Source organism: Pectinophora gossypiella, chromosome 5 (assembly GCF_024362695.1).
Source record: "Pectinophora gossypiella chromosome 5, ilPecGoss1.1, whole genome shotgun sequence".
Classification (NCBI taxonomy): domain Eukaryota; kingdom Metazoa; phylum Arthropoda; class Insecta; order Lepidoptera; family Gelechiidae; genus Pectinophora; species Pectinophora gossypiella.
In genome coordinates, this window is record NC_065408.1 from 9,528,231 (window position 1) to 9,553,040 (window position 24,810).

Sequence of the window (24,810 nt, forward strand, 5' to 3'; positions counted from 1 at the left end):
TACACATAACAACATTAAAATGGATTCAAGGCAACGTGTTTGTTTGTTCCTAGCATAAAATATAATATTATGGAATAAATATTTTTTTCTCACAGCTTAGTAGTTGTATGTCCTTCACGAATACAAAACGAACAACTCGCCAAAACTTCTCGTATTCTAATCGTAGCTATAAATCTTACTAAAGCACGAATTTATCTATTTAGGTGAATACGTAGTATTCGTTTAATAACATTTTTTTTCATATTGCAATTATTTGTAATCATTTTAAAATGATTTTACTTTATTAAGAAATCGCAGAACAATTGTAAAATAGAATTCCAAAGTAAAGTTAAATCTAAACATTACCTATATTTAAAGCACAAAATTATCTAAAAATTAATAACACACAACAAAATGATTCTTAATAAAGTAATTTAGAAATAGAAAATGTCTTAAGCTACTCTCTCGATTATTTTGGAGGTGAACTGATGGCGTCTTTTGGGTACATGCCTAGTCTAACACCAAGTTCTTTGGGCATCCTCAGTGGGCGTGTGGGGAACGGATGGTACGAGCCAGTCGACGGGCTTCTAGGGTATGACAATGAAGACAAGGTATCTGTTTCAATAAGAGATGTTATTGCACTGCAAGTGTCATCTGACTCTAGTATAGTCTTTTCACTTTTATCTGTGTATTCTTTTGGAAGCGTAGGAGTTTCTTTAAAAAATATCTTAGGCGATATCGGGGTGGATACCTGATCAAGCGACGTTATTTGACACAACGTATCACTAGAATTACTTTTTGCCCCTATAGGTGAATCATCCTCGGCCGAAGGTTCATAGGTAAAACTAATAGAGGAAGTCACTACGTGAGCAAAATCACTAACTTGGCTGTTGTCAGTCTTTGATAAATTTTCACAAATCTTCGGGCCTTGATCAACCGTTTTGCTACAAATGTCGCTTGCTTTCGATAGAACATAATCATTATATTTACTTGAAAACGGATAATTATAATCATCAGAAGTATATTTGCGATCATACGAGTTAGTATCTTTCGGTTCGGTGGAAGGCAAAGTAACTGAAGTCTTCGATTCCCCTGAAAAAGAATGCCGAGTCCAATCTGATGGGGCTATAAGTTTAAATTCATTAGTAGATGCACCAATATCTTGAGTAGAAAAATCACAAGTTTTTCTTTTGTAATTGAATTCTGTACTGCTTGGTTTTTCCGACACGTTTGATTTAAAATCGTATTTTGCAAGAAAGCCTTTATTTTCCCACCCATACAGATCGGTTTTGTTACCCAAACATTCTATGCTAGGCGTTTTGGTATTTTTAACATTAAATTCGTCATCCTTAGTTGTATTAGAACGTACTTCTAACGAAAAAGGATCATCTATAGAAATTGGTCTAACCCTTACAAAGTCATTTTTGTCACTGGATTCATCTGTAACACTGCTGTTCCTTTTTCGGTAACCTATTAATGAATCAGAAGTCGACTCTTTTAATAATGGCGAATCCATTAATCTAGCTGCAATGGGTTTTTCAGGAGTACTATCACTTATTATACTACGGCGGGTGTCACTGAAGCTTTCAGTTTTTTTAATATCTTTTACAGTCTCGCTTACGGCGGGTACTTCAGTAATATTTTGTTTAGTTAGGATTCTACTCAATATTTTAGAGTTTTCTTGTATTATTTGCAATGCTCTTTCACTATTTTTTCTACCTGATCTTAAAATATAATCTTTAGGTGATATTATTTCAGAATAGTCTTTTACCTTATCAGGGGTTTGTTGTTTCATAACTTTAGGAGATTCTTTGATTTTAGATTGATCATTTTGGTCTGATCGAATTATACTTGTATGAAAATCATCTCGCTCTAAATTTATAGGACTGGAACTAATAGATTTGGTAAAGCTGTGACTTTGAGGCAACGACGACGCTCGTTCCGTTTCATCTTTCATAATCTTTTCATTATAGCTACTTTGTAATGTCAATGAATCTGGTTTTTTAGGTATTCTTGAATTTCTTTTTGTCGCTCTTCGATTTGGAATATTTGAACTATTAGGATCTGTAACTCTTGCGCCAAAAAATTCGGGGCTATGTTCAAAGTACTTATCAATTTTTAAAGGTATAGGAGGTTCATCTTCACTTACAATTATGCTCTCAGCGCCCGGGCTCTGGGGCGGACTATCTATATCAGACACATTTTTTTCTGATAAATCTATATCAGGCACAAAATTTGGATACATTGTTAAACTGTCAATAATATCAGGAGGTCTTAAAATTAAATCTGCTTTAGAAGGTGATGGCTGTTTAAAGTTAGAAGTGAAGCTTAAATCGTATGGAGATTTCTGACACAGGTTATACGTACAAGGTGATAAATTGAGTGGACTCAGATCAGTAATAGCTTTAGTACTTGGCAGGCTTGTCGGTCTAATGGAATCGCTGCTTTTAGATCCATCTTCATACCTTGTTCTGCTTAACCTTTGAATAACTTCAGTTTCGGTAGTTATGCGTGGTGAACTAAACGGAGATATATTCTTAAAAGGACTGATGGGGTTGTAACTATCAGTCGTCCCACTAACATTTAGAACGTCTTTTAACTTTGTTTCAAATCCATCAATATAAGTACGTAAAGGTTCGCCAGCAGCAGTGTCTAAATATTCAGAAATATCTTGAACAGAGCTCTCAGTGGCAATTTTATTAGTTAATAGATCGGGGGAAGGTGGTTTTGGTGGCTCTATAATAACAGGTGAATGAACTTTTTTCAATTCTTTGGAAATAGGAGGTATTATCGGTTTGCTTTCTTTAGAACTCAGAACCTTGTCTTTATCGTCATCTAATTCCTGCTCGGAATCAGTTCCACGCTCATTTTCATCGCAAAGACTGGTGTCGGTACTAGAAGCAGAATGAGATGAGTAAGATGACGTTTCACTTGAACTTCGAGATCTTCGTAAAGAAGCAATCATTTGATTGGCTTCAAGTTCAGAAACGATTACACCATCACCGGCTTCGTCTAAATCAATTGATGTCTTTCGACATTTTTCAACTTTATCGTTCTTTATGTCTTTCCACTTCACTGAATTCCTTCTGCTTAATGATTTTCGGTTTTTTTCCTCTTTCCAACTTATTGTGTCGCTAGTTTTCCCGTGTGATCGATGTTCAGTCTTGTCACGAGATGTGGGTGTTGTATGTCGTGATGGTGGAATGGCTCCAGGCGGCGGACCGAGTCTCCTGCCGCGGGAACTTACTATTGCACTTTTTCCCAATAGTAGATTGTTGACTGTAAGTGATGTTGGTGAAGTAGAAACTCCAACTGCAAATAAAATTCAGAACCATAATATAATATAATAATAAACGTTTATTGCATGAATTCAGGTTACGTACATTGCAGATTAGCAAAGCATGTTTCTGTTCATTCTTAACTACCTAATCAAATCAACCCGGCTTTGTATGGATACAATTCTTCCTTTCAAGCGTTTTAGGTATTTATGGTATTATATTAGTATTTCACGGCGTGTCTCCTTGTCACGTAGGTGAGCTGGAAAAATCTTTTTTTAGAGATAAGCTTACCAGTACTGTCTATGTTCTTTGTATGCTTATATAAATAAATAAAAACACAAAATTCAGCGGTTTTAGAGATACAGAGGACAGACTGACTTCCTTTTAAACTATGTACCTATTGATTGATTTGAAAGCAAATAAGTCGATAGGTAATACTAATAAAAAATCCTTACCTGCAGCATGTCGGGCACAAGCAGCCGCTAAAATAACGTGGGCTTGTCTTTGTCTTTCCCTTAGCCTAGCATACTGCCGCTTTAAGGCTCCTATATCCAATGATAGTCGGTCTCCAGTACCCGAACGATCTTCGCGTCTTGGTATGATCTATAACATTTTACAGTAAACATTAGAAAGTGTCCTGTAATCACACCACTAACGGACAATGACCATAACTGTATGAGACCCGTCCCCCTCTTTCAACAGATATTTTATACGTGTAAGTAGTTTCATTAGTGACTACAAAAAGAGTTTTAGCTTCAAAATCCATGGGGTTTAGAAATAAAATAAAACAATGATGTACCAGGCGGTATCCAAAATCATACTTAAAAACCCGAATTCCGGCTAAACCCCGCGTATTTCGAGGAAGTCGCCATAGAACAAAAATATCAACTCGCTAAGACGCTTCGAATAAGATATGTCTGAAATCTGTTGTTAAAGGGGGACGTTTTGACTTATTGTCCTTTTAAAATTTGAAACAAGAAAAAAGAATCAACGGATTTAAGTAATAACATTTTTTTCGTTATTCTATCGAGTAAATTGACATATTCGCAACTTACTTACCGTAGCCAAAGCCAGTTTATTGCCATCGTCACTAGAATCCCCCTCGTCTTCAGAATAAAAAAGCCGCAAACCTCTTTTTGTCATTGACTGCATCTGTAAAAAGTAGAACCACTTTTTATACATCGATGTGGCGTTTTAGTGTGCTAATAAGAAAGTAGTTATACCTTGTGGTTACCGAGCTTCTTTTCCTTCTTTAATTGCATCATCAGCCCATTAACGTCCCCACTGCTGGGGCACGGGCCTTCCCTATAGATGGATAGGGAGATCGGGCCTTAAACCATCACGCGGGCCCAGTGCGGATTGATGGTTATTAACGACTGCTAATGCAGCCGGGCCCAACGGCTTAACGTGCCTTCCGAAGCACGGAGGAGCTCGAGATGAAAACTTTTTTGTGGACACCCATCCTATCACCGGCCTTTGCGAAAGTTGCTTAACTTCAACAATCGCAGACCGAACGCGTTTACCGCTGCGCCACCAAGCTCCTCAATTTAATTCAATTTAATTGCATGTCTGCCTATTTTGTAAACGATTTGGGTTCAGAATTCCATACATTTGCTTTAACTATTTTAAAGGTTACAAATATTTTTAAGTATCAAGATTTATATTTTGATTCGATATAGAAACGTCGACAGGCGTATATTGCGAATCAAAGTGTCAAATCTACAATTTTTAATTAAAAGTCAATTACTATTTTATTTAGGGGCTTAAGATTTTTAACCTACCGTAGAATGTAAAGGAGGCTGGCAGACAGGAGGCGCGGCGGGGGGCGCGGGGGGTGCGACTCTGTAGCGATGTAGGCTGCGCAGTCTTGGCAGCTCAGGCGCTGATCCAAAGGCAACAACTCTCGCTACCAGGGTCTCTCCAGCCTCCCATACCGCACCGACGCCTCCGCCCATACAGCTGTAGAACTCGTCTGCCGAACGCGCGGACAAGATCCGACTGAAAATAAAGTTTGAACAAGATATGAATGAGAGCCAAATTGGAACTTGTTATTTGAATTTATTTTCGAATCCTGGCTCATTTAACGACGAAGCAAAATAACGAGACGAAGCATGCGAGGATGCTAAATTTTTTGTAACGGCAAAATAACTAATGAAAAAACCTATGACACAGGTTTAAAACAAGTCTGTAGATGACAAGAGTTAGTGGTTGTAAGTGTACCTTGTATCAAACACTACGGAGAAGAATGAAAAGTACTTAGTGCTTGTAAAGTTAACTTACTCTTGGAGCATATCCCAAATAGCGAGTGCAGTGAGAAGCAGGACTTCATTGCCATCAAGCAGTATCAGATCCCATATCCTCAGCAGGGATTCCCGAGGTAACCAAGTAGCGTACAGCGTCAAGAACCACTGCATCGTGAATACATCTGGCAAAGGAGGTTCTACTCCACCACCTGGGAATGGTAGAGTTCTGTTATTATTAATAACAATCGAGAAATTATAGGTAGACCATTAAAATTGATGTAAGCTTCTTTTATCTATGAAGAACTTGTGCTTATTCAAACATAAAGAAATACTTAGTATTGACACAACCCCGATACCGGCCCCGCCGGCGTGGTCTACGATTTCCCTCATTCAGCGTTTATCGCTATCGACCCATTAGGGTCGATTAATTCTTTCAAATATTCTTCCTCTCAGATGTCCCAATTGGGCACCCTCAGGCTTGTTGTCTTAAATTTTGTACCGGGTGAGAGCTCTCAGCGCTCCTCATTTGTCCCCAAGTAGTTAATGCCATTTGCAGCAAATCTACGATAAGTCACGTCAAAAAAAAAAGAATTGACACAAATTGGTTTATACATCGCGACGCGTACGACCTGCGACTGCCGACTGCTGTCATGCATCAATAAGTTACTTCTTTTAACGTAAGTTTACTCTACACGTAAGTAAGTGTACACTTTAAATGTAAGTTTCGGTTTTCCGGATACAATAGTTACCTATCGGGTATTGGATTTTAGAGGAATATTGGGTCAAAAAATTTGCTATAAAGTCTCACCATCAGATATCCTTTGCAAATGGTCCATGTGATTAGCTAGTCGCGGCAGTCGCAACCGCAGCAGGTCCCTGAAGGCAGCCATATCTGCAGACAGGCCTCGGAGGTCGTCTGCGAAGTAGCCCTCGGGCAACACTGCTTCCACCAGGTATATCATTACCTGGGAAACAGACATTATATGAATATAGTATCGGACTGTCAGTTAAATGCCCCTAGGACAAATGCTTGTCGCTCAACGGTTTTACTGACGGCCTCCGTGGTCCAGTGGTTGAGCGTTGTGCTCACGATCCGGAGGTCCTTGGGTTCGAATCCCGGTGGGGACAAATCACAAAAATCACTTTGTGATCCTTAGTTTGGTTAGGACAATACAGGCTGATTAGGTGATTGTCCAAAAATAAGATGATCCGTGAGTATAAGGAAGACATAACTAAAGCTAATTTTAGAATTATGAAACTAAAATTAATTTTGTGTCAGTCCACATCACAGCAAAAACCACAACATAAATCAAAAAGAAGACGGAGCATAGGTACATACTTGTACATAATACTTAGGTACTATTACCGACGGACCGAGAAATCCATTGATCTGTTACTTTTTCACTAAAAAATAATTGTGATAAAAGAATTACAAGTACCTATAACTTCACAATAAACATCTTTCATATTTTCTACTGGACACGGGCCTCCTGAGACCTCCTCTCGTCAACTTGTGCTAATAGTTTCTCCAACATTTAATTAGAAAAGTTTTGTAAGTTCATCCAAGGAACTGCGCTTAATAACAAAGGATAAAATATGTGTCAATAGACGAAATTGACTTTAGACAGTTTTAAGCATGGATGAGCTAGAAAGATCTACCCATATAAAACGGTCACCCATCTACAGCCAAGAAGAAGACAAGAGAAGTGTGTCAGGATCGAAGCAAATGGAATTCCATACTCTCTGCTTACCCCGGTGGGAAATAGGCGTGAGTATATACATATATTATGTATGTATCAACGGGCTGACTGAGCGTAACCTTGGTTAGTACTTATCAATTAATTCTTTAGTAGAAAAGGCAGAATTATACGTTTACAAAAAGCCAGCTTTAGTTTATCGTATCTTTGGACTTGAAAAATGGCTGCAGGTTGTCTTCTAATCGTTTGTGGACTTATCCACTCCATTACAGATTACGGGAATGAGTTTATGTATGTATGTTATGTATTTAAAAAACAACATAATACCTTCAAAGAATCAGATTCTGATTTCTCCATGACCTCTAATATTATAGCCGCAAGCATGTTGAACCCCTGGCAATAACCTACATCCTTGTTCCATCTGAAACAACCAAACAAGTATTAATATTATAAAGTGTGGGCTCCGAACCTACCGACCTTTGAAAAGGGCTTACGCCACTAACCCTTTAAAAGCTTTCGTGTCATCCCCTTTCCATCTTCTTCGAAACATTATACTCGTGTTTATTTAAACAAGCCACCACGTTAAAACAATAACCTTGTAAGTTCATAATTAAATATTGGTGCTTATTACTGCAAATTTTATTTTAAGTTATTCCTGACATTTTTTTATCCGCTGAAAAGGAAAGCGACGGGCATAAAGTTAATCGGCAGGCATAAAGTTTATGGACCACACGTCAATTTTAGGCAGCAATCTAAAACAACTCTAAAAATTTTACATCGGTCAATAACCTAACAGAATTAAGTTGACAGCACAAGTCAAACGGGTTGCAAACCAGTGAGATACCTATTTATTCATTATTTCGCTTATTCATTTTGATATTGACGGCTGTTAATCACCCGTCCCTTTCCTTTTCGGTGGATAGAAAATTACAGGTATAACTTAAAGTAAAATTAGCTGGTGTCCACAGGAATTAGCACCATTATCCTCCATAATTACAGGCGGAATTAGCTATTTACTAGAATGTCAATGAATTCAGAGAATTATTCACAGTCGCTTTATTGAATCCGTTTTATTCTCAAGATTAAATAAATATTAATGTGTTTCTGGTTCAGCGGAAGGAAAATCACGTCGAATGAAAATATAATAAAGGTCTATGGAAATCCTCACCTCGCGTAAGCTAATAGTACCCTCCGCAGCATTGCTTGATTTTCCCGACCTTCCGTGCCACAAAATAAAGAGCAGCCAGTGCGGTGTAAATCCTGAAGATGCAATAACGAGGTTTTATTACACAAATAACAATATTATCATAATACACAGACAACTCACATCCTATTATTATGCCAATTGGGGTGAAGAGCGCGTCAAGTCACCAGCCGCAAGTAAGGCTTGTCGTAAAAGCTGATCATGGGATTAAGCCGAAATATGTATGATAATCCTTACGAAACATAAACTTGCGAGTTGTTTCGATTTTTTAATGGGAAGTGTAGTTCAAAAGAAAGTTAATTTCAAATTATTAATTTTTAATTACATTTACGTAATACAAAGCTCCTAATTTAAATTTTGGTGAAGTCGACGTCGACGTGGTCTTTTAAGAACGAAATCCGTCTAAAATCCTATTAGGCTTTCAAGATTCTATTTATTTAATTTTAGAAGGATTAAGGTAATCAAAGGCAGGGCTGAAACGGACAGGTAAAGTAAATAGGTACTATACCTGTTGGTATAAGTACTCAAATATATATTTTTTCATCTTTATCCTTATTACCTTTGACTCTGCCCACACAGTTATTGAAATCACAAACGGAAAGGGAAAATAACAAAGGTTGATCCTTAAACTTTTTAAATGAGAATATTTATTTTTCTTTTCCGAACCGAGTTCAAATCACTTTATAACGAAATTCGTAAGGTACTTATATTATTAAAAGAAGAGGTTTTATGAAACCTCTCATTTAGAAAGTCCTTAGAAACCCTGAGTGATGGGTTAGGGTTCTACAAAAGGCCACATTGAAGCAATAAGGGATTTTCCAGACTATGTACCCAAAAATTATATACATGGCGCTGTAAAGATTTTCCTCCGTTTAACCTTTTAATTTCATGGATAACTTCATTTAAAAAGCAATATTGCAATTTCACATTTGCGCATATAAAAAGTACTGTCAACTGTGCTTTCTGTCAACAAGTGTCCAATGGCAATATTGCTTTTTTGCACTCCCGTGCCCAAACGAGCAACGCGAAGGTAGAAACGCAAGGGTAGAGCACTACCTACCTTATCTCGACACTCAAACTCTCGTAACTCTGGTTCGGATTACCTTTGTCTTTCAATGTGACTTCTTTACCCCCAAGATAGTATCAGTCCATACCTTTAGGATCTGCGCGCCAAGCTCTTCGTCATCGGGCATGGCCGTGCCTCGGAAACAGGCGCGCTCGGCCGCCGGCCAGTCGATGCCTCGCGCGTTCAGGTGCCGCTCCGCCAAATTCAGCCATAGCTGGAGACAACCACATTACCATAGGATAAGGAATACGCAAACACGCAACGCATAGAACGGCAACATTTCGCTCCCCACCAGCGGCTGAGCTAGGTTTACCTCAGGTTTACCCCTCGGTCTTACTTTAGTCTTTAATCGCATGGGCTTCACATAGATGCGCGTATACGATAACATTAAAATGTGTAGTGTCTGTGTAAAACGAGGTGTTATGCATGAAGTGTCCCCCACCACTATCCCCCACCATAGATCACAGTCAATGCTAGTGATCTACGACACGTCACTTCGGATAGTGAAGATACCCTGTTCAAATCAAGCCATTTCAAAAGATGCCTGGGTAAAGATACCTGGGGCAATTTGTGCCTCTCCGACCACAGCGGTGCGAAACACGATCCATTCAATAGGAGCATTAGTCAGTTCGCACCGCGGTCCGCAACGAGAAATGAGTAACCACCTTGTGATGTCACTACTACAAAAGTGACTTTTATTTTTTTTACTTTACCTATTTACCTACAAAATATAATTTCAAGAGAAAGTAAGTATAAGGTACTTTTTGGAATCGTAATAAAATAAAAAAATACCTACTTGCAGCGATAACTGAAGTCCAACGAGAGAAGTCGCAGGCGGCGGATAGCTACTAGGTACCTATTATTGAAAATTCCACCCCGAGACAGAGATCCTTTGAAATTGTAGGTTAGCTCAAGAACAATGTTTAATAAAGATAAAATAGTTACTTATAGATACCTACCTATTGTTATTAGCTACGAACTAGTTAAAATATGAAGAAAAATAATAGGTAAGTAAGTACTTTATTACGTATATTACATTTATATTATTTGCTGTCTTTTCCAGACAAATATATTGTTCTTAAGTATATTCACAAATTAACGTAAGCTATTTTCTGTTTAGATTCTCAATTGGATAGGAATATTATTCCCTGCGGTAAACCTTTGTAACTTAGTACCTACTATGACTATAAATGCGAACATTGTAAAGTAAATGACGTAACTTCTACTACAAATCTCTCTTTAAAAGTCCATAACTCTCTTTAAAATATTTTCTACACGTAACAAAACGAGGTCAAAAACCTTTAAAAAATTGAAATTTAGTACCTACAACTTTGATTCGTACGTGTAAAAAAGCAAGGTGTCTAGTACTTGTTTGTTCTTGGCCAACAACGAAGTGAAATATGAAATTCAGTAGTAACATTCAGTATACGTTATAATGTTAATTTCCATAGTAAGTATAAAGAACTCCTAGACTGAACAAAAGCCAAAAGCTGTAGCCGCCGCGGCGGCGTCGAGACGGGAATCGTAAAGGCGGCGACCAACAAGGGCGAACTATTGGGCCATCTGATAAACGCCATAGCTTTGTCTGGGGGTCTTCTAGGTTAAATGAGCCATGGAAGCATTTGGAAGCCAGTTGTTTAGATAAGTAGCAGGGGTGACTTGGGTGAACGTAGGTATCGGTCCTTCCCCCCATGAAGACTTTTCGCAAAACTTTTTTTGTCAGAGTTTACTGTTCAAGAAATTATGTTTACCATTTAAAAGTAATACTACTGAATTATATTTGGATTGCCCAAGGAGGTACTTAATACCTAAGTTTGTCGGTACTTACTACAAATACGTTTTACTGACAGCAGGTTCGTTATATGATCCGAAGCGTCGTAACTACGACTCACGTGTGTTTGTAGTAAACCAAGCCTTCAAATCAGGCACGTACGCCTTTAAGAGTGGAATTCATTTTATTGATGTTCTTAGTAAAAACAATAAAACCCTATACTGGTAGTTGCGACACACTCAACATTGCTACAACTATGGAATTACATTTTCTGAAATAATTATTTGAATTTAAATTCTCCGTCGTAGAAACTTACGTCCAGTCAGTGAGACAGAATTAGTATTTTACTTACATCTAACTATGAACTTGGAACTACGAGTATAAATAACACTTAGTAACTGCAAAATAGACGGTATCGTATTAACAAATTAGCAGTTAGGAAAGTTACTCACCCGTTGTGGGTTTGTTGGAAAATTCAAATGTTTGGCTCGAGTCCAATTTTGTGGTTTTGGCCCGTAAATAGGTACCTTTGGTTGGCATCAGTTAGATATAATAATTGCGTAAGTCTAAGTTTCCAAGGGACGCTAGAGTATACAAGTTGGTGATTCGCCACTCTATTAATTCTTGACATGTTCTATATTTAGCCCACTTCCTTACGCGTGAGGGTAACTGACGTCATACTAAACTTTGATTACCTGCCTATGAGCCAATTCCTTATTTCTTTGCGAACTGAATCCATACGCGTATTTTTTAGACGAAATACCTACGTTTAAAACTTTTCGTCTTAATTTACTTTTATTCAATGAAAATTATATATGCTATTTTTCTGCTCATAAAAGACTTCGACGTACTTAAATGTTTTTTGCTTTTTATATACTTACGAGAAACTTCGTAATAACTCAAATTAGACTAGTAATAAAGAAGTAAAGGAGCTTTTGTGTAAATATTTATATGAATCAGATATGAAACAACAGGCGCTCGCAAGTAAGTACACGCGTGGAAATAGAAAACACAATATTTGCTGTTCCCAGGAGCTGTAGCAGTCGGAAAATAAAGCGGCGCCTCTTAGAAATATATCGCCATGATGTGATGCTTTTCCGAACAATGAAGTAAACCGAAGTCTATTCTTAGACGGAAATAAAATGTCGAGCTCGCATATTGTGTTTTGTTGTGGATAAATAGCGGGCACATACATACAAATCATGATGCTTTTATTCATTTCATATACATCCCGTGCAAGGTCTCGGGCGGAAAAAACTTAGAATTTTTCGTTTCAAATATATTTTCAGTCATAGACTTAAAGAGTGAGCATTACGTATAAAACTGTGAAAATTATGCGTGAGTGAGCATATTCACTGTAAAATTCATCTGATTTATCTCCAGACGTAAAAAATAAAAAAATCCGCAAGTTGTTTTCTTATGATTTAACTGTACGACTTAGTAAAAATACCTAGACTCGAGAGTTCACATGTGGGTAGGTATGTATGGACATCGGACATTCGTATTCCAACTTGCATGGTATTGCGCTAACAAATTATTTCACCTCTCCAAATGACCTCCAACGGGCATGATATTAGAGTTATGTAAAACGGGATCAGAATCCTACAACTAGGCTGAAAATATGAGGGCGCTTTACCTCATATTATGTCGTTTAGCACATGATACGAGGGTAAAGGTCATGGCCACAGTCTCGAACATAGTACTTACCCATTTAAGTGTCCAAAATAAACAAAGTTAGCTATAAATTGATGCTCCATTCAACTGGAAGCCTTTATAAATAAGACAAGGCCTGGGTCACAGCTACAAAATAATAATGCCATTATCGGTTCATTGCCTAAATCAAATTAAGGTAAGTAAACCAAGTTAGTAACTTTGTAATTCGACTTTGATTATCAAGTTTACACTAACGCATCAAATGGCAAGTACAAGCATCTCATTTAAGTGTGGTCTTAAGTTAGTGGATAAGTAAATGGAAGCGTTGCGGAATATGATATCCTTAGGGAACCATTTGCATGAGTCTTAATACAAATGTCCCTTTTATATATGCAACTAACTATAGCACGTTACTTTGTTTGCGCAATTTTCGCTTATATCACTGCGGCGAGCATTTAAATGCTTGCTACACATAGAGCTAGGAGAACTTGTCAAGCGCCACAGTAAGAAAAATTTACAATAACATCAAAAAATTAAATTGGGATTCCGCGTCCCGGCTCGTTTGTCCCGTGTCCCCGGTTCTGTGAGCATAAACTTATTATCGTCTCTGGAATGTATCCTAATTTATTCCTAGGTTTTTAAATGAGCGCAATTTTCATCCAAATTGGTCCAACGGCCTTGTTGTGACAAGGTAACAGAGAGACAGAGTAATTTTCACATTTTGTGTATAATGTGAATATTACTCTATCTGTGTGCTGCGGTAAACGCGCTCGGTCTGCGATTGTTGAAGTTAAGCAACTTTCACAAAGGCCGGTCATAGGATGGGTGACCACAAAGTAAAAAAAGTTTTCATCTCGAGCTCCTCCGTGCTTCGGAAAGCACGTTAAGCCGTTGGTCCCGGCTTTATTAGCAGTCGTTAATAACCACCAATCCGCACTGGGCCTGCGTGGTGGTTTAAGGCCCGATCTCCCTATCTATCCATAGGGAAGGCCCGTGCCCCAGCAGTGGGGACATTAATGGGCTGATGATGATGAATAACCACCAATCCGCACTGGGCCTGCGTGGTGGTTTAAGGCCCGATCTCGCTATCCATCCATAGGGAAGGCCCGTGCCCCAGCAGTGGGGACGTTAATGGGCTGGTAATGATGATGTATAATAATAATAGTATGGATTTACTCGTAGTTAAGTGGAAAGTAATATAGGATAAGGTGTTTTGGGATTGGATGACACTAGTAATAAGAGCTCCACTACGCACTAGGAGGCTCTTTGAATTGCGTAGTTTCATAGGAATTTCGAAACGAACGCACGTTTTGTGCTTATAAATAACTTACGTATAGTACTGTAATAATACACTTTGTTCACTTGAAACCCGTCGTTGAAACGATCAATACTCCTGTTTATCTTTACTGCATGTTTGAATTCGTTCGATTTTGTTATCACACGAAGAAAATTATTGCATGGGAGAATGATGAATGGGTGAATTCCTGAAAGTGTAATTTCAATGACGCATTTTTTTCATTATAGAGTGATAGTAGTTGCGCTCGCGCCCGTAATTATGTATCCAATAGGTACTTTGTAATATGGAGGGCCGTGGAAAAACGCTTGATTCTCTCTGTAAGATCCGCAGGTGCCAATCCCAGCACGAGCCTAAACCAAAGATTTTTGAATTCATATTTGGTACTTTTTTTTGGTATTTGGTGGTTTTTGGTTTGGTTTTTTAGTAGCTAATTATCATAAAGTCATAAGACATGCCTAAACCAATGATTGTCGAATTTGTTTCGGAATCCTTGTTTGGATCATAAATGACTATCACGGCTCAGCGGTCACGAAAAACATCGTGAAGAAATCCTCATGCCCGAGAAATGCGTTTCGGAGGTGTGTGACCTAACCTGTATTAGTCTGGTTTATCCTTCGCGGGTTGGAAGGTCAGACAGGCAGTCGCTTCTGTGAAAAATCGGACCTGTGAAATTTTCATGTTAGGTAAGCGGACTATTTGAAAACGCAATAACGCTAGGGAGATGATGATGATGATTTTGTAACATGTAAAAAATGCGTCACCGAAATGATGAATGGAAAAGCTCCTATAATCACGCTCGCTGAGTTCTAACCAAGTTGGGTGATAGTTGTGATCTATAGGTAGTTCTAAAAAAGTCACCGTGGTCCTGTAGTTCATCGGCTTGCTTTTCAAACAGGGAGCGCGGGTTCGAACCCCGGTACCGGACTTGCACCATCATCATCAGCCGTCAACGGCCAACGTCCCCACTGCTGGGGCACGGGCCTTCCCTATGGATGGATAGGGAGATCGGGCCTTAAACCACCACGCGGGCCCAATGCGGATTGGTGGTTATTAACGACTGCTAATGCAGCCGGGACCAACGGCTTAACGTGCCTTCGGAAGCACGGAGGAGCTCGAGATGAAAACTTTTTTTTTTGTTGTCACCCATCCTATGACCGGCCTTTGCGAAAGTTGCTTTACTTCAACAATCGCAGACCGAGCGCGTTAACCGCTGCGCCACCGAGCTCCTCTTGCACCAATAACTTATTAATTATCTTAAGTACAGTTTTCACTAACACAGTTGGCTCGACCATTATAGACGGCGATACGGCTCACCTATCACGTTGGTCTAACAGAAAGTTCGATAGAGTCGATAGAGTGGGTACTTAGTTCATCTTGCGATTGATGTACCTGCAACTACGCTACTCCACTACTCTACTCTAATTACTTTATGGTTTTATTTCTAGTTGTACTGCAAACTTTTGTTATTTGTAATTTAATATTGCTTTAAATATCCGGAGGTCGTGACCTCGGGGGTTGAAAAGACCACATCGAAGCAATTCATCTACAAAAGCAATATTGCAATAAGACATTTGCGCATATAAAAGTAAGTGCGCAATGCAAACTAATGTCAAATAGCAATATTGTTTTTTAGATGAATTGCTTTTATGTAGCTCTTTTAACTCCCCTGGTGTCTTTTGCGACAGATTTCATCTAGTTTAAACTGCAGTCTCTTCACAAATGTTCAAACTGAGTGTTTTTGTATGTGAAAGTTTTTGTGGAGGAAATAAATTTTACTTTTCCTACGCGCATTGGTATATAGAGAAGTTGGGGGTTAAAATGGCCACATCGAAGCAATTCATCTAAGAAAGCAATATTGCTATTTGACATTTGTTTGCATTTTGCAAATTTTAACCCCCCTTATGTTATGGTTGTACCTTCTTGCGGAAGTGCTGTGGTACCCCGGCGGGCAGGCGCGCGACCAGGCGCATAGCATGCAGCCACTCCGCGTACCCGCCCTCGCCTGGGCCCTCCCCAGGCGCCACGCCGAACCGCGCGCCACTCTCGCCCGCTGAACATAAATGTACATTAATATCATAGATACTCATCAAAGGTAATTACCATAAAGTTGTAAAGCTAACTATTGTATCCGTGGGAACCCAGTTGGTAGAACGCTTACCTCTCACTTTGAGGTCGCAGGTTCGAAACCGGCACAGGCCTAAACCAATGATTGAGGAATTTCTTTTTGGATCATAAATGATTATCACGTGCTCAGTGGTGAAGGAAAACATCGTGAGGAAACCCATATTTTCGTAGGTATGTGACCTAACCTGTATTGAGCTGGTTTTCCCTTTGCGGTTTAGAAGGTCAGACAGGCAGTCGCTTCTATAAAAAACCGGACCTGTCAAATCTTCAGGTTAGGTAAGCGGACCCTGTGAAAGGCGGGATAATGCTCGGGAGATGATTGTTTAACTATTGTGTCTGGAAATCTCGGCGGCAAGAGGACAAACATCATCCATAAAAAATATATATGTATAACCAGTCCATATACGTCCCACTGCTGGATACATTTCACCATCCGGATTCAATCATCCGGTGGGGGTAGTATTCGCCACCACGCTGCTCTAGTACGGATGAATCGGTTGTTTATCATCATCATTTTTTTTTCTACTTGCCCCCACTGCTGTATGGGGAGCAATAGAATTCCTAGGAGATGTCCTTGATGCCTTATAAATCTGAACTTTATGAACCGTAAAGTTAATATTTCTCGGAGCGCGCGTGCAAGGTTCATTACCCTAACACTGGCACACTATTATTATTTTATATATTACTCTTACTTTTACAATATACATACTTAATTCAATAACTAACGCCGTTGAACCAGACCCACAACCAGGTTTGTTTCAGTCAGAGTCAAAGTATTACGTATGCGTAGTCAAATCTACCACTTTTTAAAAAAAATGATAATTTACTGCTCCCTTATTACAATAAGGGAGCGGTAAATTATAACGCGCATCAGCCCTATTCAAACGCAAAAATGAAAAATGGTAATTATTGTCTTGCTTATAGCAATTATATCTGCGCAATATGAGTATTTTAGACTTTGGATCTAACATTAATAATGCTTCATGTGTTGTAGTTTATAGACTGCTGTTTCTTTTGATTTGTCAGGCTAATTATGCATAAGCAACCTACATACGTCTAATTCCTTGGCACAGTTGGCGCCCGTGGCTGGCGCAGAAGTTTTCATCAATCATAGGAAAGTATAAAACATAGTCCACAGCGATTGCTGCAATGCGAATTAGCCAAAGTAATGGTGCATCGCTTAATATGTATCCTACAATATCACCGGATATAAAAATTGTTTAACAGACAGACATTACTGAAACTGCAAAAACACTTTCGGTCGCTACATACATTTAAACTATGTCTGCCTGTTCTGATTTATGCTTTATTCATCATCACCAGCCCATTAAAGTCCTCACTGCTGGGGCACGGGCCTTCCCTATGGATGGATAGGGAGATCGGGCCTTAAACCACCATGCGGGCCCGATGCGGATTGGTTATTATGCTTTATTAATATAGTTGATCTGATGAAATGATAAAATACGAAATTGCAATGGTCATTAAGTATATCAGAACCTCATTTTAAACAGGAGAATGTCTTTCATAATCTATTTCGAGGAATAACCCTGGAGCCAAACTATTGCCATTTTTGGGTATTTTGTGTCGAAAAAGTACCTAGTAAATGCTAAATGCAATACCTATAAGGGAAATCGATAATAAGTCACGTCAAAAATTATATAAAATGTGGGTTTACTGTAGGTATTTGTATTTGATGTGAACGAAGATTTGGTAAGAATAACTAGTGGAGCAAGCTAATTAATAATAGCCCGGCAGAAGCTGGCAATCAAATAATCACATCGTACGAAATCCTCGAAGAAGAATTGGAGTGGCCTAACTCTATTTCAGCACGCGATCGTATCAGGTGTACCGTATAATTCAATTAGTTTTCCATTACCTACAACAAGTCGTGGTACTTACGTGGAATTCAATAAAAGTTTAGTTTCAGTAGGTACGTAGCAATCCAAATTATATCAATGTCAATTTTGTTATTGCTAAGTAACTTAAAGTAATTTAAATAATTCTATTATGTTAGAATTTAAGATAACAATTCAAGTTATTTTAGCAAGCAATGAGATCAAGAGCCTTGAAAACCCATTTGCTTATTTAACACGAGTTCACGATGTAGAATTTAATTAAGATCGACTTTAGGAATGCACTTTCTACTTATAATGCCTACTCGTGTATCTGCAAACGAATGTCCCCGTAAGTGTTATTTATTACCTACTAAAACATTGATATCTAAGTATGTATGTATATTGATATCAGACGCTAGGCACAATGCCAGACAATTACTTAAAGTATGATTTAATTTATGAACAACGGGACAAAAGAAAAGAACCAACGCGATCCGAACTCCCACAAACAAATTGTCCTCATATAAGTAATATAAATAAGAACAATGAATAAAAGCTATTAAAGTCAGTTTTTTATTTAGGGATCTCTAAATTTCTCTTCTTGATAATAAGAAAAGCGTCGTATTTTACTATATTTTTATAAAGAGAAAGGAATAAGTAATGTAGATATAAAAGGTACTACTTATCATAAATATAAGGCTTCTAATCAATTTAGCGTAGATAATTTTATTAAATACCTGAGCTGGCCCTCGACGAACTTGCCAAGTTTCTGAGGGAGTTTAGGATCGCACTCATCTGTCCTGCACGCGGTACACATTTGACAATACACGCATACCTTCACAACTGCACTAAACACTAGGTGAGTTACCGATATGACAGCTTAATTCGATGCAGTGATACTGCAGACGGGCACGGGCGCGGCATGTTTAGGCTACGGGAGCTGGTTGAACTTCAAACTATACGAAACCTCAACACGTAACAACAACAAGAAAACAGAAAGGAATTCTGAATTATAATATGCCATCGCTGGTCAGCATTTGAGACTGCGTAGTCGACCAGCTGATTTGATGTTTACTGATAGAGTCGCGGAGAGGAGCGACTGTGCTGACTGGCCGCTACCACAGTACCGCACTGGGGGCGAGTTGGATTCGGCGCAAGGACGCGGGAAAAGTGAGGTGAATGAGTTCCTGCCATGGCAGGATGTCGTTGAAGCGTTTCGTGGTAAGTGCCCTGTGACATGCGCGCTGCGGCAGCCGGGCTTGCCTGTGTGCGTCGCGTATCGATTCGACACCGCTGTGTACGTCAGTGTCGATACTGATGCTCATCGCTGGCGAAGACCCTGCGAGCCTCCGCTTCGATAATACGTAACGCTATTTTAAACCGGATGAATGAAGTAGTTGTGAATTAATCTATTCTTAATATAAGGTGTCTTATTACATCATAGTTATGATAAGTGAAATTCAATGAACCGAATGACTGCGGTACCTATTGGATTTATCTAAACGTTGATATCAGATATTAATTACGTTAGAAGAGCGATGACGGGTAGAAGTGTTCTCATTAATCATTCCAGTTATTAAGCTACGGAGGAGCTCGCAGTTGGATCGGTCGATACCTTATGCAAGAGTGTCTTACCTAAATCGATTTCTTATTTGCACGCGTACTTAAAGGGGCACTAAAATGGCTCATGTTAACAGCAACTTGCATAGAGTGTATAGATTGGTTTATTAAATAAGTATTAGAAAAAGACTATGGATTTCTTCAATCAACCTGCATACAATTCCATTGGCCTCATACTCGTAATTATTTGCAGATGTGATTAGTAGGCTAGCGTGGGAGACGGTTTGTAGAGCACAACCTTGACAGAACTGGCATAGGAGATTATGTCATCGAAATGAAAAACGGTTCTATATATTCATAATTTTAATAATTTGAGAGCAAATAGTAGTTAAATTAGTTATGATATTGAGAACTTCAAGGTAATGGTTAGAACACGTTTACTTACTTATGAAAGTAATAAGTCTGTCATGTTAGTGTAACCTCTTAAGTAGTTTTGTATTCGTGCCAGTCTCGCATGACTCATATTAACGTTAGTGCATAAACATAACATGACATAAATAGCAAATATACCCTACTGCCCGGCACAGGCCTCCCGTCAATCTACCGGAGGTGATGCAGAGCGTACACCATCACCCTGCTCTACTCCAACATTCGTAGATAAATATGTACATTTGGATGAGCCTATAAGATATGTATACAGAAGAAGATGATGAAGGTTATACTCACTTATATGCCGTAGTAGTACTGTGAAAGCAGCACACAGTCGTTTCTGTTGTCGACGCAAGCGATCCCGTGCGCGCACGCAACGAGCCAGCCGCTCCCCCGCCACTTGAAGCCTCTCTTCGCATTGTAACTTCTGCTGGCGAAGCTCTTGGACGTCTAGAATAATTGAGGATGTTCGTAAGTACTTAATTATAATCTTTATTGTTTATCCTAGTAAAGGATAAAACTGTCTCATAATTTATTAAACACTGCGGGTTGGTGGAAGTGTTTGGGCTAGTATCCCGGGACTAACGGCTTATCGTGCCTTCCGAAGCACGGAATCATCTTACTTTTCCGGACAATCAGGTCATTCAAGCCTGCACTGCAATAACCAAACATAGGACAATCTCACAAAGTGATTTCGACAACGTCCCTATCGGGAATCGAACCCGGACCTCCAGATCGTAAACCCAACGCTCTAACCACTAGACCACCGAGGCTGTTAAATTATATAAGAAATTCAAAAAGCATAACCACCATAACGTGCAAGTGGTAAACTTACCTAATGCTTCCAAATAGCTGCGTTCAATTGCATCAGTCTGTTCGCAGTAATTTGATAACGACGAAGTTATAGACGCTGCTGAAGTTGACCTGAAAAGAAAGGAATTAACGTCCCGACAGTAATTATAAACGCTAGCGATAAAGTCGATGTAGGTTTTGCATCGGTTAACCGCACGAGGAGTGGTTTAGTCTAAACTACTAGTGCTGTTCTATTCGCACTTACATACATACATACATACATAAACTCACGCCCGTAATCCCTAATGGGGTGGGCAGAGCCACAAGTAATCAAAGACAACTTGCAGCCACTGTTGATACGAATTCCAAAGATGGATATGATGAACCTTATGGTGATAAGGGATCAGCCTATCGCCCATAACATTAGTCCATCATGTTAGAGGACACAATCCCTCTGTCGGTTTTTACGACATGCCCGGGAAGAGAAGCAGCTGAACGTGTTCTATGTTTTTTATATGCTCCCAGAACAGCATAGAAGCAATCTATTCGCACTTACATTACTTGAAATTCTGAAGAAAAATCAATGTTCTGGGTATTTTAATCAACAATATGTGAAGGCAATGTGTCTTTTTGAATAATAATAATTATTATTTAGAGCAAATTGTCTTAAGGGTCCTCTACGTGCTGGCTTCGGCCCCACGCACGCCTTCCAAAAGTCCGGGACTCCATAGGCCGAGACATGGAAATGACATACATAATAATAATAATAAAACATTTTCTTTCACATACATTTACAAGACATTTACAGGAGAAACTTATTCTAAGGTGGGAAAAGCTTATCGCCTAGAGCGATCTCTTCCATACAACCTTCGGCAGAGGATTATAATACACTTGTACAATTGCAGTGTAGCGCGCAAAAAAGTAAAATGAATAAGAAATAGATAAATACTTAGGTAGGGAAATCTCAGCTCGCTCATGAGGATCTTATGTACATTATTTTAATTTATTCATCATAATTTTCTCTATCTTACCCTCGACAGTAGTCAATGCCACTGTTGCTGCTCCAGTCTCGTTGATCAGCATAAAGTTCTTCCAGTAATTCCTCAATAAGATCTTTTACGTCGCGTTTCTGTAAGTATAAGTCTTCAGTAAGTGTCCAGCATTTTACCTTTTTAGTGGTATGAGCTTTCAAATTGTACGATAGTGTATTACTAAGACATCATAGTCCATCTAATACCAAGAATAATTTAGTTTTATTCAAGTACCAATATGATCTTCAGGGACTAAATCCATCCCCTGGATCCCTTACATCTCGGTGATAATGATGTCGTAAAAGTAAGTAGTTTAGTTTCAAATGACGCCTGTATTTCGCAGACGGTATGATCGTAAATGGCACACTCTAGAGTAAACGTTTACCTACTGCGCATTTACATTCCGTATAAAATAGTGTTATATAGATACAGAACAGGAAAGTGTTTTAAATTTCATAATCATTAATTTAAGAGCCATGCTCTTGACGGTGCAACATTCTCCATGCTACTTTTTTACGGAATAGGACAGTGATTTCTCTCTTGCCTTCCGCCTCGCAGTACTCTGTCTGACGCGGGTGGGATGGTGCCCAGAGTAGTCTATTTCAAATTCCTGTCCTCCGCCTCTAAATAGTACTGATAGTTAGTGCTGCCCTCTGTCAGGTTCTAGGTTATTTTAAATTTATTTATGTCCATTACATAAGCCTTATAATTGAAGAGGTGAATCTTAAGTTTGCCTAGACGATAACTCACTAGCAGCTTACTGTCATTTAGTGTTTGTTGTACCGATGTCCTACGATAATGAAACCTCATAATATATTATGTTATTTGGTAAAACTATTGAACATGATTGTTGTTCAATCTATCATCTATGTTTTTACTTTACGAATATCAGTAGTTAGATTTTGACATTTGATCAATTTACAGGGGTGGTTTTAGACAAAAAATAATGCAACAAATAATATCAAATAATAATTAAGAATATAAGTCTAGTGGTAGTTACCTCTTTTCTTGTTTCCTGAATAACAGGCGGTGAAGGTATATTTCGTTGCTTCTTGATGTTAACTTTTATTTCTCTAGGCACCTTTATATCCTTCGGTTTCTTCTCTGCACTTGCTGGTGTTGAACCTAGCGCCGCAAAGTTCAGTTCAAACCTTACTACCTTCAAGTTCATTGGTTGTTTCACACTTATTGTTTTCATTGTAAAATTATTTACTTTCTTCGTGTGGATTTAACGTTTTTTATATTTACTTACAATGTAAACATTGCCAAAAGTTGTTATTAATTAATGTTGTTATATGTGAATGACATTGTGATATGACTATCTGCGAAGATTGTCAGAATATTGAAATTGTCACCATGCATCCATAATGTTATGAAATTCTATATTTCACTATGGCGTAGTTCGGAAAAGTTTATTTAAAATAATCACCAATGATTTTCATGATCAAAAGTGCAACATTTTAACCTTGCATTGTTTGTATTATTGCAAGCACTATTTATAACACTAGCAACTAAATTAAGTTCGACCCAGACTGTAAAATGTGTTCAGAGTGAGTCAAACGATGGTGGCTGGTGTTTGGTGGCGGGAGGCGTATGATAATCACCCACTCACTGTCGTCGGCGATACGCTAGTGATAACGGCTAATATGTTCATTTGAATGCAAGCCCGATGCTATTAGGTACTGCGGACATTTAGCAACGTTTTATTTACAGTTCAAAGACGAATTTTGAAACCGACGCGCTGAGAAAAATACTGTGTTGTCAATGTAAGGCGCTGACTGCTCTCCGGCATTCCATAACTTCAGGCTTTGTTATTCCTAATGGAGGCAACCACTTTTGATATGAAGTCCTCAGATGGACGTGATGATTCGTACGATGATGATACAAGGAATTCCCCTCCTCGAGTTACTTATTATAGTAATACCATTGTTCCGTATACAAAACCCTAACCAATCTGTAAAAGTCCCCACATCTTCGTATGCGGCCATAAGACCTGAAGTTCAAAATTCCAAAACCCCTTTGTTTAACTATTGTCTATGCGAAAATAACACTTACTACTGGACCAAAATTGAAAATTGACACTATTATCAGAAATCAAGGACCGCCATAGACTTACGCGTACCTTCCAGAGATAAGTCCAAGAACCTACTTAATCTAGTACAAATATATTCTGAATCATCATATTCATCATATATTATTATTATTTATTTATTTATTATACAACGTAAGAGTAAGAGATTATGAAGAGCCATCATTTGAAGCGACGAAATTGATTAGCAAGATTAAGTCAATAATAACCTCGCACATCATTGCGTTAGAAAGCAGGATTATGTTAGCTGGAGTGAACTCAAGTATGGAATGAAGTAATTAATTAGGCTTATTTAGTGTCGTTAAAATGTGCAGAATGTACTAATCATGAAACATGTTTAATAATGAGGTTTATTGTCGAAATGAAAAGAAGCACCGTATCACAGACCTTGGTTCGTATCCTTGCGTAAGCTGAAAATATAAGCTAACATAAGCTAATGAATATTACATGACTCATTTATGTCATTCTAGGACTGTACTATAGGTGCCTACTAAAGTGTCTGTTAGTAGGCACCTATAGTACAGTCAGGGCATAAGTACATACACTTCTTGTGACTTGGGGTTTGTGAGGTCAATATCGACCTTATCAATGGCGAACCTGGTGTCAGGGTCACTATTGAACCATAACGACTACATAATTAAAGTAAATATTAGCTGGAACTGACTGCTGAATGTGCCCTCCAAAACATGGTTACTTTCGGAACGTCTACCTCTCAATTTTACTACAGAACATCAATGACTCCCAGAACAGTATTATAGAGCG

General features: G+C 38.6%; 1 protein-coding gene across 3 annotated transcripts; it reads right to left on the reverse strand.

Moving 5' to 3' along the window:
- Window positions 1-19: 19 nt before the first annotated feature.
- LOC126366994 (uncharacterized) lies at window positions 20-23,558 on the reverse strand. 3 transcript variants are annotated; one of them, XM_050010338.1, is made up of 14 exons: window positions 22,960-23,558; window positions 21,960-22,057; window positions 20,972-21,060; window positions 20,434-20,586; window positions 16,105-16,238; window positions 9,556-9,681; window positions 8,366-8,457; window positions 7,525-7,618; window positions 6,309-6,465; window positions 5,538-5,697; window positions 5,039-5,255; window positions 4,317-4,409; window positions 3,713-3,860; window positions 20-3,291 (listed from the first exon to the last, which is right to left on the reverse strand). In XM_050010338.1, the coding sequence occupies exons 1-14, from the start codon at window positions 23,155-23,157 to the stop codon at window positions 449-451; spliced, it is 4,602 nt and encodes a 1,533-aa protein (XP_049866295.1). In that variant the 5' UTR covers window positions 23,158-23,558; the 3' UTR covers window positions 20-448. The 3 variants fall into 3 exon arrangements, with proteins under 3 accessions (XP_049866295.1, XP_049866294.1, XP_049866297.1); XM_050010337.1 differs by having other exon boundaries at window positions 5,538-5,709; XM_050010340.1 differs by lacking the exons at window positions 20,434-20,586; window positions 20,972-21,060; window positions 21,960-22,057; window positions 22,960-23,558 and adding an exon at window positions 18,885-19,189 and having other exon boundaries at window positions 5,538-5,709.
- Window positions 23,559-24,810: the final 1,252 nt, after the last annotated feature.

Excerpts from the sequence above, each read along its gene's own strand:
- LOC126366994 (XM_050010337.1), bottom strand. The coding sequence starts at position 23,157 with ATGAAAACAATAAGTGTGAAACAACCAATGAACTTGAAGGTAGTAAGG. Across the intron at positions 20,587-20,971 it reads CAGCTATTTGGAAGCATTAG|ACGTCCAAGAGCTTCGCCAG; the intron begins GTAAGTTTACCA and ends CAATTATTCTAG. Across the intron at positions 3,292-3,712 it reads TTGTGCCCGACATGCTGCAG|TTGGAGTTTCTACTTCACCA; the intron begins GTAAGGATTTTT and ends TTTTATTTGCAG.